Here is a 14,972-nt window from a genome sequence, read left to right as displayed (position 1 = left end):
GGCAGATGCAGCAAAACCATTTCTCAGGACCGGGGTCAGGAGACGGACCCGGATTGGATTTGATGCCTTCCCGGGGTAAGAGAATATGGAGCAGTCCTGCTGCAAGGAGCTGATGGGAGGATGACAATTTGTGGGAGGGACGAAACAAATTAAATGGGGTCACACTGAAATTACAGTCCTTGGTCGGGAAAAATCCCGAGTCGCTCCGGTACATAGAACCGACTGCCTTGGGAAGCCTGGTCCACATTTTGGTCGATATCTCTTTAAACGGTTCACATATTATTATTACCTTTAATTTAATACCCATATCGTATAAAAGCATCCTAGGGTCACCCCTAGTCTACATTTTGGTCGATATTCCGGGAATGGGCTTTTGTATGAACCCGGTTTCACCTCCTTGTTAAAACTCTCATTAATACCTATCATTTGATACCCATATCGTACAAAGATATTCTATGACCTAGTATATCTCCAAAAGCCGGGGTCGGGAATCCAGCGCCATCACGGGAGTCAATTTATCTTAGGAACGTTTTCCTTTAAAGCGCAGACACATGTTCCAAACACAAACCAAATTGGTTCAGCGGTTTGGTAGTTTGGTGACATACAATGTGCTGAAAACGCAAAAAAAATGCGAAATCGTGAGATCTCAGCTTTCCGCATTTTTAGGCCGCAAAATCAAACATTTTTGAGTTTTTTTTTATCTATAAACCTTCCACAAAGAAGGTCCAGAAAACTACTTTTTACAGAATTTAGATCGGCTAAGCCGTTTGGGCAGGCATCGTGGTTGTACCAACATAAATTTGTCACTAAAACTATTATTTACATACATATGTATATCGTCAGAGTTGGGTAAATGCAGCAGAGGAATTGCTGACCTTTCAATTCCTCAATGAAAAATAGTCCCAGTACAATTCCTCAACGTAATTGTAAAAGTAATTGAACAACTACAAGTTAGTTTGTGTATAAAACTTACACCGATTGTTATGGGTGGCTTTTCGGGTTGTGAGTGATAATTGACGGCATTTGGAAACACCAAGAGATATCAACATATAAGGACGTCATCCTCCTCTATCAAAAGCGGTGGTTGTGTGAATCAATCCCAATTACCTATCCAATACAACATACCTCTTCTTGGAAAGAGCGATTCATCTAAGCCTGCCAGTTCACGACGGTTTTTAATAAACTAGCACCTAGTAAATTTATTCGCTTCCCAAGGCAGTCGGTAAATTTATTAACGCTGAGATTATCATGATATGCCAAACGCAGAGGAAAATTCCCCCAGCCGGTTAGGTGGTCAGAATATACCCGCGGTAGGTATGCCTGTCGTAAGAGGCGACTAAAATACCAGATTCAAGGGGCTGTGTAGCGCAATCCTTCAGGTTGCCAGCGAAATATACAGCTGCTCCAAACCCAATCGTCAACCTCACCTATTCGCGGCGAATCCTGTTTCACTAACAGACGAGGCTCTGGCGAACCCAAGCTCCTCATCGAACTTGAGGGTGGGGAGGGAGGGAAGGCCATATAAATCGTTCCCGAGATGGTCGGGCTAGCACCTTAATGGTGCTGTGTTACCGGGGCGTTCCGGCAAAGGACCATCACATCGATAACACTCCCCAAAGCCTTCGGGGAGCAACCTTATCGCTACAACAACAACAGAGGAAAATCCTCCAAAGTCGCCTTTAACATGGCGAAGAACAAGTACCTAGTGCTGCTATATCCGATTCGAAGCCCTCTTGGAAAGGGATTTAAGCTGCCTTGGTGTGATCAAATGGCGCCAGTTAGCAGAGCGAAGAAGCGACTGGCGCACCTTATTGGCCCTAACTGTTTAAACGGTTAAGCACCAATTAAGTAAGAAGAAGTATTTGCTTTTGGACTAAGGAGGTTTAATGATATAATCAACACGAAAGATGTCACCCAAATTGGCCCTCCTTCCCGTTACTAATTATTTCAAATGTACTTATTTAAGTGCTAGTCAGAGAGAGAAACAACAACTCATTGCTGTATGACCACATACAATCACCCTTTGAATCGTACTTTGAGTTTTTCAAATACTTTCGCAATTCCTTTAAAAATAGGAAATTCCTTATTATTTTTGGATTTTCACAAAGTATTTTTTGTACTCGAAATGTACTTTTCATTTCTTTTTAAGAATTGAAATGTAATCCAGTGATTACTTTTCCCAATTACTTGTAATGGGGAATCGGCGGTAATTTAATTTCTAAAGTAGTCATTACTACCCATACAGAGTTGGGTAAAATGCTTCGAATTCAAGAACAATTCCCGAAAGTGTCACAGAATCGACGTATGGCGATGCTAAATGAAATGCGATTCGAAAGCTGTGAGATTACGTACATTTTTTTTCAAACACGAAATAAATATCTTCCGCATCTCTTTACAGAAAAATACTCGTAAAGTTCTGCCGACTGGATCATTCTATTACGAGTCTTGATTGTAGCATTGACATGAGAAAACACATGAACTTTGAAGCTCAGTTTTTTAAATAGTACTCGTGTGTTGTGTCGCTATTGATTCTCACTTTCCAGATTATCTAATGTTCTAACAAAATAAGGCAACGATGCAGTAAATGTGTAAACATATTTTGTTTTTCAACCCAAGGAGGAGACCAAGAAGTTTTTAGTCTAATATTTTTCAATTCCTAGGTTTTATCTTTGATTTAATCTTCCAAAAGTTGCAGCAGCCGATGTGAAAAAATTAAGCCCTAGCAAAACTGTCCTTGTCAATTAACTTGAACTTTACAGGATTTTCAAATGCATAGATTTAATAAGTAACTAAAAAAAATACTTACGAGAATACTAGTGTTTTTTTCACTTATCAATGTTGGACCCCATTTTGATTGCTAGAAAAGTACTTACGCCGTTTCCCGCGCAGCTAAACGATACCCCTCTTGCAGCGATAAAGACATTCCCTGAATGTTTTTGGGAGTCTTATTATGTAGTAGCATGTTAAGAAAACGCCTTTGCCGGATATTGATCCGGTACATACCGGAAATCAGCACCAAGCATCAAAAAAATGGCATATATAAAACAGCGAAGTTAGTGATTTATATTTTGGATATTCCGATTTATTCACGTACGTAATGTCGCACTTATATTTTTTTTATATTGATGAAATGAGTCAGCTCCTTTCGAAAATGGTATAAGAGTTCTTTGTTTTACGAAATTCGTTAACAGCGATTTCAGTGAAGTATAACTGTATGTATGAATATAATAGTTATCGATTAAAAAAAAATCCCCACTTTCGAAAACAGCTTCTCAAATATCATAAAATGTAAAATATATTTTGCAAATTTTAATAATTAATGCAATTATTATTTTAGTTTTAATAATTATAAAGTTAGATTACTCGTATTTCGGTATGACCATCATATCGCACACCTGCGTCAATTGGGAGCTAACTCAAAAATCTGAAATGTCGAAGGTTTGAGAACCACTGGGCTTCCCAATTCAACCGATCCGTATACTACCTCCACCAATTAGTGAGGCGCATATGGAAGAGGAGTCAGCTTTTCTTGTTTTCTGAACATTCCGATTTTTTAAGTTGGTCGCTGTTTTGAAGTAAGTGTGCGATATGTACAAATGTACCATAGCTGGGCAGTTTCCACTACCATTTCTTAAAAATTTGTACTAAACGAATTTTGCATAGAACTTCATAGCCACTTGCATTTAAATTCAGTTGAATGCATTCGAATATTTGAATCAGAAATAAATTCGAAGGAAATTGGATTTGCAATTGCAGAGATTTAAGTTGAATGCAGGTGAATGGTAGATTTAAATTCCACTTTGATTTTAGTATATTTTTTATGGTAATGGAAATTGCTAGTCTACGGTAAGTATACTAATATTTATTTTAGTTTCGACAATTTAAAATACAATATACATATACACGCATATTCACTCATCGATCACTATGTTCACAAATAGCTTATGCTTATTACATACATAGATACTTACTTAAATATGTATATAGTACACAATATAGTACGTACGTGTGTAATTACACAGTTTAACTAATGCAAATGAGGATTTATTTTTTAATTTCTCAATTATCCACATTGTTCACATATTCTCGTTTATCATATCATTGCTTGATTTATTTTTATAATACTTGCATTAGCTTTTTAACTGTTAATTTCAACTACTTTCTTTTTATCCTGGGGGTGTGATGTATTTTATTTTATTTCATGTCGTTTTCACTGAACAAATAACGGCCAAATACATTTATATTGATTTAAAAGTTGCATATTATCGTAATCCTGAAGTCCGCGTAGTTTTAAAATTTGTACATTTTATTTTTAATCATTATTTTCAATTTATTTTATGTACATTATTTTCAATATTTTTGTTATCATACATCTAGCCATACCTCTAAAACGAAATTTTCTAGCACTGGAACTTACAATAAACTTTCCAGTTTCCAAAAATAAACGATTTCGATATTCGCAAAAGATTTCGGTAAAATAATTTGTTTTATTCTTCCGAAATTATTGTTTCCTAACTATTTGCAGTTATTATTAAATCGGCTGCTGAGTGAAATATCACCCTACTTAGATGCTGTTTCGAAAACGCCTTATCTCAAAAACGTTTGAGCATCGGCCTATTTCAGAATTTAATTCAAAAAGCACTATCTCAGAATTCGGTTGAAGAACACCTTATTTCAGAATTGGTTTTAAAAATACCCCAGCTAATGTCAGTTTTTTTGAAATTCAGCTCAAATAGCGCGTTTTTGAAACAAATTCTGAGAAAGGGCGTTCTTCAACCAAGTTCTGAGATAGGGCGTCTATGAAACAAATTCTGAAATAGGGCGTTATTCAAATGTTTTCTGAGATTGGACGTTTTTTAAATGGTAACTGAGATAGGGGATATTTAACTCAGCAGTCGAAATATTATTATTACGGAAGAGTAAAAAGACTATATCGCGGGGTTGCAGGTAAAACTCGTTAATTACAATCGGAATAAAATTTAGATATTAAGGTTTCAGCACTATTTTTTCGTTTGGATATTCTGATAAAATTTGTGAATGATTATATTTTCAGGATCCTAAGTCTCCTCTTTGTTTTTCTAAGAGTTCGACGAGAAATTATTAGTTTCATGCAAAGAACGAGACTTTTCCAAACACTGTATTTAACGTGTATAACCTGCCACCTTACGATATACAAACATATTTAACTGGGTGTCGCGGACGCACATTCACTGCGAAATCGAGCATCAATTCTTATTTACAATACAAAATATAAAGGTCCAAATTCGCAAACACGGCACATCCGCATTAATCTTGGCTACCGCATTTGCAAAAATCGAAACGTATCTTTTGTGAATGTAGAAATGCAACGCTGTTTTTTCATTAGCTACCTTGTAGTGAAAATAGGAGCCAGTACCGCGAAGTACCTGTTTCGCACGCTCTGGTGCTGATCGCATACAGAGCGGCACAGTTGGTACTTAAAGCAGCGACTGTTTCAGAACCACCTACAACAGAACCAATTAAGACGGGGTCCAAAAAGTTTGCCAAGGGAGACAATCGCCACTACGAGGGTACAGTAAGTAGTACTTTAATGAGATAGTTCTGCGCTAAAAAACGTAGTATGTATCTACTTTGGACCGTATTCACAAACGGCAAGTTCTGTTTCTTGAAACTCGTTATTTGAGCAAGAGGGCGTGACGGGCAACTTGCTTTGTGCTGTTTCTTCTATTGTCGAAACTATTTTTATCGAGGAACTTTATTTAAATAACCACTTTTTGTTGAGCTTGAATACATATATTCGTAAACATTTTTTTATAGGTTTTAATCATAAATATGTGATTATTTATAATTGTAAAAATTGCAATCTACAATAATTTGTATGTGATTGCAATCACTTTTCTGCTGATTTCATTGAATGAAAACTTGTCTCGGCAACAATCATTGATTGAAAAAAATTGTTATTGCAATCAATCTAATGAAACAGTCATTTTTGTTTTTCGCATTTTTTTAAGTGAATGCGGGCTCGGGTACAATGATTCACCTACTTTTTCTTAAACAGTCCTTCAGAGTAGAAATTTTTAAAAATCTCTACCAGATGGCGCACCACATCGTGAAGAATTCAGTAAACCAGCGAACGAAAACAGATGCTCTACAGGAGCAGAACACGCCAATGGACGAGGCTTTCAGTACTTTTTTCTGGTGGCGAAAAGCTGGGGTCCCTGTGATAATCATGGGAAGAAAATACATTCAGTGATTAATTTTTCTTGATTGAAAAAGATATAAAACTTTGACTAATGTGCGCCTTGACGTTTTAATTTGGTACATTTTGCAAAAGTATGTATGTAAATATTTTGGTTTACGATATTAACGAAGAAGAGAAATTTGTTTTGCGCCATTCTAATATTGTTCTATATTAACAATACCGATTCTTGGTTGACGTTCGGGAAAAAGTAATATCCAAAAAACTTTACAAACAGTTTTTTAACTTGGCTGGCGCTATTCCTCCGGAAATTTGGTTGGGAAAATTTCTGAACGAAACAAATTTTTCTTATGTGTCTGGAGGAATTATTTGAATTTTATTATTCTTCCTTTATTTTTGTTTTTCCTTTTCTTGTGGTCTTTGTTTATTATGTTGCTAGCGTTTTTTTTTTTTCTTTCATTGCTTTTGTTGCGAATAATTTAACAAAAAATCTTCCTGATATACATATATAGGGCGACGCTGCCCTTAGCATTGATTTGTTAAAAACTCCGAGTATACCGAGCATCGAAAAGCTACTCAGCAAAAATTGATCTTTGCAACACCGCTCAAAGTCGACATAAATCACGTGAAGGAAAAAATTTAGGTAGAACGACACAAATTGAAAATGAGGCATGTCCTAAATCTCCGCGGAGATAAATACCGCCAAATTACTTTTATTATTACCTTTTCATCGAACTCGTATAGCCAGTAGCGTAGCGGCTATGTAGTGGTCGGTTGGAAAATTTCTCACAACATTCAACACTTTTCAACATCGCCTATTTCAACTATATTTTATTTACGTGAATAATTGAGAAACTCTTTATTTTACCACCATTACAGCATTTATAGAAATATTTATTTGCTTTTGTTTTGACCTCTCAAAGCGTAACACAAAATTATTATTCACCAAATTATGTATGTAATTTTACATTGAATATATGTATGTATGTACATATATACTGAACAACATGCATACTTATAAATATGTATTCGAAATATTTAAACGCAGACAATTGATTAACGGAAAAATACATATTTGTTTGTATATTTGTGTAAAATTATATTCAGTTCCAATACAAATGTTGCACTTTATTTTCATACTTGTGTGTTGAATACGGATATCCAAAAAAGTCTGTTTATGGATTTCTATCATAAGAAGTGGCTTTAAAAATTATACAAGTAACATATTTGCGCATTTTTGCTTGATTTTTTTTTCTTCATGCTTACATCCTTACAACTTAATATGTTACTAACATTCTCTAAATTCCTTATATGATTAGTGCCTTTTATGTATACACATGGATAGAATTGTTTGCGTTTTATATCAACTATAATTTAAGTATATTTATAAGGTTTATTTAGTTTATATTAAACCAAGGAAATTATAAAAAAAACGTTTATTAATATGCTTGACGTACTACTCGCTATATATGTATTTATGTAGGGTAGGTAGAGAAAAAATTGATGGCTTCTATTACTTAGCCATCTTCCTTTGGTGGTGTAAACCAACCTGTCAAATGAAAGGTTAAAATAAACTGTAATTATTTTTAATAGTTTGTATAAAACACTGATACATACCATTTTTCTCATGTATTTGCACCAGGGACTTGAAGCTCTGCTGCGCACGTGCCAAGCTGTATTGACCCTGTGATAAGGCCTAAGATAGGGATTTAGAAATTCCAAAACAAAACACAATAATAGCATTTCATTTTTTGTTTACTTATATAACTTATTAACTATTAAAATTAATGTACCTTTGTAGCGCCAAATTGGATTCTGGCTTTGCCCTTCACTAGCGTTGCTGCGATTTGCATGATTACAGCCTCCACTGTATAAGCGGAGCTCCATCCCTGTTTTGTCAGTAGTTCCATACAAATAGCACCGCCAACAAGTACGTAACCTCCTTGAAAGAAAATAACAAAAAAATTCAAGGACGTGTTAGTAACATGCATTTAATTAAAGTAAACAAGGATTTAAGATATAACCCACCTGATATTATCGGATGCACGACCCGTACGAATGGCGGCTCAAATGGATAGGTTTCCTTGAAAATTATATTCAGCAGTATACTATCTTTGCCCTCCTTCTCTTTAAGCAAAATCAAATCGTTGTGTAGCGGACTATCGGGATCCACAGATTTCAGGCGTATATTCCATTCGTATATTGAATCGTTTACCAATTCTATTGAATACATATTACTCTTAAACGAATCAGAGCGGTAAATGTCACGCAACTCTTTCATAAGACGGTCGGTTGCTTGAACAGATCCGGACACGGAACCCTGGAAAAAATGATACAAAACTCAATTAAATCGTTTGTTATTTGAAGGACATGTGCCCACATTTTCAAATTGTTCAGCAGACCCAAAAAACGGCCATGAAATGAATCAATATCAAAGAGAACGCAACAACAACAGAACGCAAAATATCCTCCACTACAAAATCAGATAGGGTAAATGTGGATATGTGGAGTTTCAACAATAATTAGGTATTGACAAAAAGTACATATATGTGACACTACGCGAGAAAAGACCCCTAACTCGCAAATATCAATTTTTGTTTAATGATTCAAAGAATTAAAGTTTTATATAAATAAATAAATAAATGTAAGGCGCGAAAACCTCCGAAGAGATTTAAGGCCGAGCTTCTCTTCCAATTTGCGTCGTGCTCCTCTTGATTTTCCCTACAAATTGGCCGGACGGGACCTACATGCTTTATGCCGACTCCGAACGGCATCTGAAAGGCGGATGAGTTTTCACTGAGAGCTTTTCATGGCAGAAATACACCCGGAGCGCTTGCCAAACACTGCCGAGGGGCGACTCCGCTTAGAAAAATTTTCTTCTAATTGAAAAATCTTATTTCTAAAATTTTGATGTTGCTTTGCCCGGGGTTTGAACCCAGGGCATACGGTGTGGTAGGCGGAGCACGCTACCATCACACCACGGTTTTATATAGAAGTTGGTAAAAACCGGAGAGAGCGATATCTTTATTACTTTTTGAGTTATGAGGAGTCAAAGTCGACAGTAATTGTGCCGTATACGGGCGAAAGCTAACGCACATGGCATTCGAGTTAGCGGAGGGACACGATATTAGGTGAATATCGATGGACTTTTACTGGATTTAATTACAGAGATTCATCATTTAGTGTTGGCTTCTATACAGGGTTTGAAAATGCTGAACTAATTTTCAGTATTACAAAATTGCCAAATCTTTGAACTATTAAAACAGTTATCTTGTACGAAACAGATTTTGATATTTTTTTAATATTTCGATTCATATAAGATACTTTTTATCCATTATATAGATAATCGCTTAACGCTCAACGATCGACTGTCGACTGCGATCGACACTCGCAATAGGGGGGATATACTTATAAAACGAGCACATATGTCACATGCAAAACGCGATGTTTTAGGCTAACTCCTAATACTTTTTGTCGACGCGATTTCTTTAAAACATGTATGGCTCCTTTCTGCTCAAGAGCGATTCACGCCGCGTTTAAGCGCACCTCCGTTCCTTCCTCATCTATCAGCACCAAAGCTGGTCTGATAGCCAGACAAAATTCTCGTTTGTTGCTAGCGCTAAAAGGCGCCTGAAGTTAAGAGATACAATCTCACAAGCTCGAAATGCCCGACCACCAACATTTCCTGCACAAACATTCATGTGAGACAAGATCATAAGATGACTCACACCGTGTGCACCGTATGTCAACGATAAAGAAACTCCCCGAAGGCTTTTGGGAGTGATATCGATGTTGATGGTCCTTTGCCAGTGAGCTCGCAAATACTCAGTGTATTTCTGCTATGAAAAGCTTTTCAGCGAAAATACATCTTCCTCGCAGATGCCGTGCGGAATGAGTTTAAACAGAAAGAGAAGCTCGGCCTAAATCTCCTCGAAGGTATATCGTGCCTTATGTTGATTTTTCTAATTTTTTTAAGGGACATTGTGACATGGTCATCAGAATAAGTGCAATAGTAAACATGGGCCAATAAGCAGTTGCCAAGCCAGTTTTTAAAAATTTTAAAATACGTAATTTAAGTCATCATTACGAGGATATTCCGCTTAATTTTTAAGATTGCAGCTCTTCGTAAGTTACAGAGATATCTTATATGTATATGTTTGTATTTTTATAAAGAAAGTGGACGTAGTTGTCTGCCGATTGTATTTTTTTTTTAGCACTTCCTCCTTGAATAGGAATATCTGAAGATATTGCTCCCGACTTGAAGGCAATAGCTCAATTAGGTATTTAAATATCGAAAAGTCAATTTAGAGGATATATTTGATATACATATAAAAACTCTGCGTGGCTATATACCGATTACGACCACTTCTTGTAGGAACCTTACTCATGTTCGAAAGTAGCGGCATGACAAATTTCATTACAAAAATTAGCAACAAACGAGAATTTTGTCTGGCTAAACCAGCTTTGGTGCTAATAGATTCTGAAGGAACGGAGGAGCGCTTAAACGCGGCGTGAATCACTCTTGCTTGTGAACAGAAAGAGCGATACATGTTTTAAAGAAATCGCGTCGACAACAAGTATTAGGGGTTAGCCTAAAACATCGCGTTTTGCATGTGACATATATGTACCAGTTTTATAAATATGTATTCTTCGGTAGACGCGGTAGGCTCTAGGACCGAATGAAGGACAGTCTCTCCACAATGAGTTACTCATTGTATGACAAATTTTGAACGATACGCGAGAAATTGAGCCATGCTACATTGAAATGCCATTCTTTGGTCCCGGAGAAAGGCCCGAATGGCTCCAGTACATATACCAAGCTACCGGTGGAGGTGCAGATTTTGTACGTACGTATTTGTCTTTTTTTCAGTAGAAGCATGCGCATATATGTGTGTCGGGTGTTGAAACAACATAAAAACAAGAAATACCTACTCGTAGATGAAGGCTATTACGATCAATACATCGTACAATTTGTATGTCCCTTTGAAAATCAAATATTTCTGCTGAAATAGTAAAAAAAAATTTACTTTTACTTATTTTCAGCAAGTAATTCGAAACCAGAATTTCGGCTGTTAAAAAACTGAAAAATGTTTACTTAAAAATAGTTGATCATGAAATACTTATAGCTTCAAAGCACAGTAAAATATTCAAGTTTTTTTTTCTGCTGACGACGACAGCTCGCATCCATTCAAGTAATATCTGAAGTAAAATGAAAAAAAAAAATTTTTTGCTTTGCTTTTTTCTGTTGCTGAAATATTTTTCAAAGACAAATGTAAGCTGTCATGATGAAATTAATATTCAGGTGTTCTCACCCCGTTGACGTTTTCCCTTATTCTGACAAGTTCGGCATGCATAATTTAGAGGGTTGTCTATCATACAGAACTGCCTTTGAGTTCTACTACGATCGTAGTAGATTTTACTATACGTTTAGAAATATAACTATATAAGCCGTCACTAGAATTGTTCAGCCAAAAAGAGTAACGTAACTTTGTATTTCCTAACAGAATAGACAAAATTTTGAAGAAAACTAATTTATTTGAAGAATTTGTACGAAAAATTAAGCAATCAAAATTTATTACTTTTGAAATACACGTAAATACTGGCATTTAGGTCTGTCGAAAAAGTGAAACTCATTGCTGGTAAAGCCAAAAATTTGTAAATTTTACTATTTTTCAGTAAGCAATTCAAAACCTGCTTCTATATGTAAGGCCGTGCGAAACTATTACGTTCAGTATGTTGACGTATCCATTACTTATGTTTAATGTTACCGAAAAAAATTTTAACAGAACTTTGTAAAAGCAAACTATTTCTTTTCACAACATAACCAATCTTGGACTTTACCCTGTGCAGCGCTATCTAAGACTTTCGAGGAATGTTTTTGTCATTCCTACATCCAGAGCACCAAAATTTCGTTAAAACAATGGGATTTCAAATATCCAAATAAATTTGTAGCTATTTTGCCCTTAAAATCAGCCCCGATAAAATTTAGAGGAATGTTACAGTTATAGATAGTAATTGCAATATTTGAATCTGACTCGCATCAGGTCAGCATCTTCTGGTACTAGGCCGACTGCCGTGGGGCCCGTCTATCACCTGACATAATTTGGTAAATAATAACTTGGTAACATAAATAATACACCATGAGTTCAACTGTCAAAAGTTGTTGATGTATCTTCTGGTCAAGTTGGTATAATATGTTTGAAAGGGATATGTTTTACTTCCGACTTCCAAAGACAAATCAAGAAAGCAGCTGGAGCTTTTTCGGGTTTTTAGGGGTGGAAACACATTTGAGAGTATTAGATCACTTTCAAGTGGTTCTGTAAAAGTCTTCATCATTACGGCACCAGTAGTCGAAGCCAAAACCGATTTAAGTGCCGCAAATGGCAGTAAAGTTCGAATAAGTAATTGTCGCACATACATATATGGATAACACCTCTCACTTTTTTGTCCGTTTTTTCAGTGAAAGTTTGAACTGCAGTTAAAGGTGAGGTCAGTTGGCTTTGGCCGCATCCATTGAATTTTACTGCTCATCACAGTTTAAGTGGCCAAAATAATTTTTTTATTTTTATTCAATGCTAACAGTAATGTAAAATCGCACTGGTTCTTTTGCACTGGCGTTACGTAGCACTGTTATGCTGAAAAAAACAGTTTCTGTAACGGCTTCCTTAGAAAGCTATTTATTTTTCTACTTCTATTTCTTCAAACCGGTTAGAAATTTTACCCTCTTCCGACCGCCGAAAATACATCCGTACAGCAATAAAATATGGAGGGAAAATTGTTCCTACTATTTTTCTACTTTTACTTTACCTTTCTAGTAAACCTAAGCATTGTAATGTGCGGGAAAAAGCCAAACTCGACACATCTCCACATTGGAAACAGGGGCATGACAGAAAAGGGAAGAGAAAACACAGGAAATGGGAAGACAAAGTAGAGGAAGTTGGAGTATAGTCGGAAACGTAAAAAGAACAAGAAAAAGATGGAGAGTGAGTGTAAAAGTAAGAAAACGAGTAATGGTTTGAGACAAAGTACTAAGAAGAGGTTAACAAGAAGATAAAGAATAAGGATAAGATTAAGAGTTATAGTGAGAGATAGACTTGGATAGGAGCAAGGGCGGGAAGAGTAAGACGTAATGTTTGTCTAAACGTTTTCAGGGATAGCCAGAGCTGTTTAAAATAAAATTCTGATAAGCCAAAGTTTTTTTGTCATCAGTTAAATCTATAAGCTCTGATTTGTTGAAGCATCGTTGTTGTGAAACTTCTGCCGCTATTTATTTTCACACCAGCCACCTCTTTCTGCTCAATTAGGCTACTTCGACGTTTGTTGTACATAGATAAATCTTGAGCCTTGGGACCGCATATCGTCAATTCCGAGTTTTCGTGTTACAAACCTCCCATACATTCATCCGCAACTTCATGATATTGTTCCAGATCGTCCTGCACGTTACTTCATATTTCAGAATGGCATTAATGTAGTGTTCTTCTATGATACTGAAAAAATTAGTACTGCAGATAAGTCAAGAAGCAACACTTTAATTTATGGGAGCGATTTTTGTCAAATGCTTCACCATTTTGTAACAGTGACTTCACCCGTCTGGTTTATTGCATCATGGCTCCTACTATTTTTCACACAAGATATATACATATGTGACCCGGCCTATGAAAAGGTGGCTTATGGCTCAAAAAAATAATAATGCAAAAGAAAAACTACTACCTGAAGAAATGCATTGTTTATCTTTAACAGCTGTTTCTTTTTAGAGTCATAAGCCACCTTTTCATATGCCGGGTCACATATATGAAATTTTCCTTGCGCGTTTTCTTATGATGTGTGCTTAAACAAAAAACTGCATGGAACTGCGCTGAGATTAACGGCCTGCATTGGAAAAGTGAGTGAGTATACATATGCGAGATTTAAGTTTAATTCTATAAAGATAGGTACAGCAAAATAATATGACCTGAAAGGATTTCATGCGCATTTCTTCAAGTGTCCAAGAAATACTTGCAGGCTTAAATGCATGATTGCAGCAAGCATGTCGGATGAAACTTTGTAAAGAGATTGAATAACTAAAAAGGAAGATTCATATTTTCAAATGAAGGTTTGTGAAGTTTGGCTCACAAATAAAAAAAAATGTCTTGGGCATTTTCTTGTGATCTGGATGCCGCGCGTATGGTAGTTAAACGCTAACAGTAAAAAATTAATGAATTAATGTTCACACCACATACGTAGATATCTGTATTACATAAATACGGCTTTACCAAAACTAGATTGATGATGTGTGAACTGACTTTTTGTAATATTTGCTAAACTAATTATTCCAAATATGTATATATTGGATGAAATACGACGGCATCAATAGCGAAAATGACAAAGCAGCCGAGGCATTTACCTCTCTGTGTAAACTCGTGTTGTGGTGATAGCATACTCCGCCAACTACACCGAAAGTCCTGCGTTCAAGGCATAGCAACATACAAAAATTTAGAAATTGTTTTAAGCGGGTTCGCCCCTATCAGCTGTATCGCAAACACATAGACTGTATTTCTGTCAAGAAAAGCTTCTTAGTGTAGATTCATTTGCCTTGTAGATGCCGTTCGGAGTCGGCATAAAACATGCCCCGCCAATTTGTTGGAAAAACTAATAAAAAGAACAAAACGCAAATTGGAAGAGAATTTCGGCCTAAAGCTTCTCGGAGGTAAATCGCGCCAAGGATTTTTATTTTATAAAATCGTTAAAAATACAACGTGCATTTCATATTTCCTTCCTTTCTCTTAATGCAGTAAATTTAAAAATAAAGTCGGTT

The 14,972-nt window shown here is 36.0% G+C and overlaps 1 protein-coding gene across 2 annotated transcripts in view; it reads right to left on the bottom strand.

The window, feature by feature from the left end:
- Positions 1–3,053: 3,053 nt before the first annotated feature.
- The window catches only part of LOC137249882 (ubiquitin-conjugating enzyme E2 Q2), a 96,192-nt gene continuing 84,273 nt past the window's right edge, over positions 3,054–14,972 (bottom strand). The window contains exons 5-8 of one of the 2 annotated variants that reach the window (XM_067781884.1): positions 8,207–8,498; positions 7,972–8,120; positions 7,796–7,862; positions 3,054–7,727 (exon numbers count right to left, since the gene is read on the bottom strand). In XM_067781884.1, the coding sequence (XP_067637985.1) occupies positions 7,696–7,727; positions 7,796–7,862; positions 7,972–8,120; positions 8,207–8,498 (540 nt within the window). In that variant the 3' untranslated portion in view covers positions 3,054–7,695. Of the gene's footprint in view, positions 7,728–7,795; positions 7,875–7,971; positions 8,121–8,206; positions 8,499–14,972 lie in introns of both variants that reach the window. The other variant, XM_067781883.1, reaches the window with a different exon arrangement.

The sequence above is a fragment of the Eurosta solidaginis genome, chromosome 4, assembly GCF_040869045.1.
Source record: "Eurosta solidaginis isolate ZX-2024a chromosome 4, ASM4086904v1, whole genome shotgun sequence".
In the NCBI taxonomy this organism is placed as follows: Eukaryota; Metazoa; Arthropoda; class Insecta; order Diptera; family Tephritidae; genus Eurosta; species Eurosta solidaginis.
This window is presented reverse-complemented; position numbering and strand designations above follow the sequence as displayed.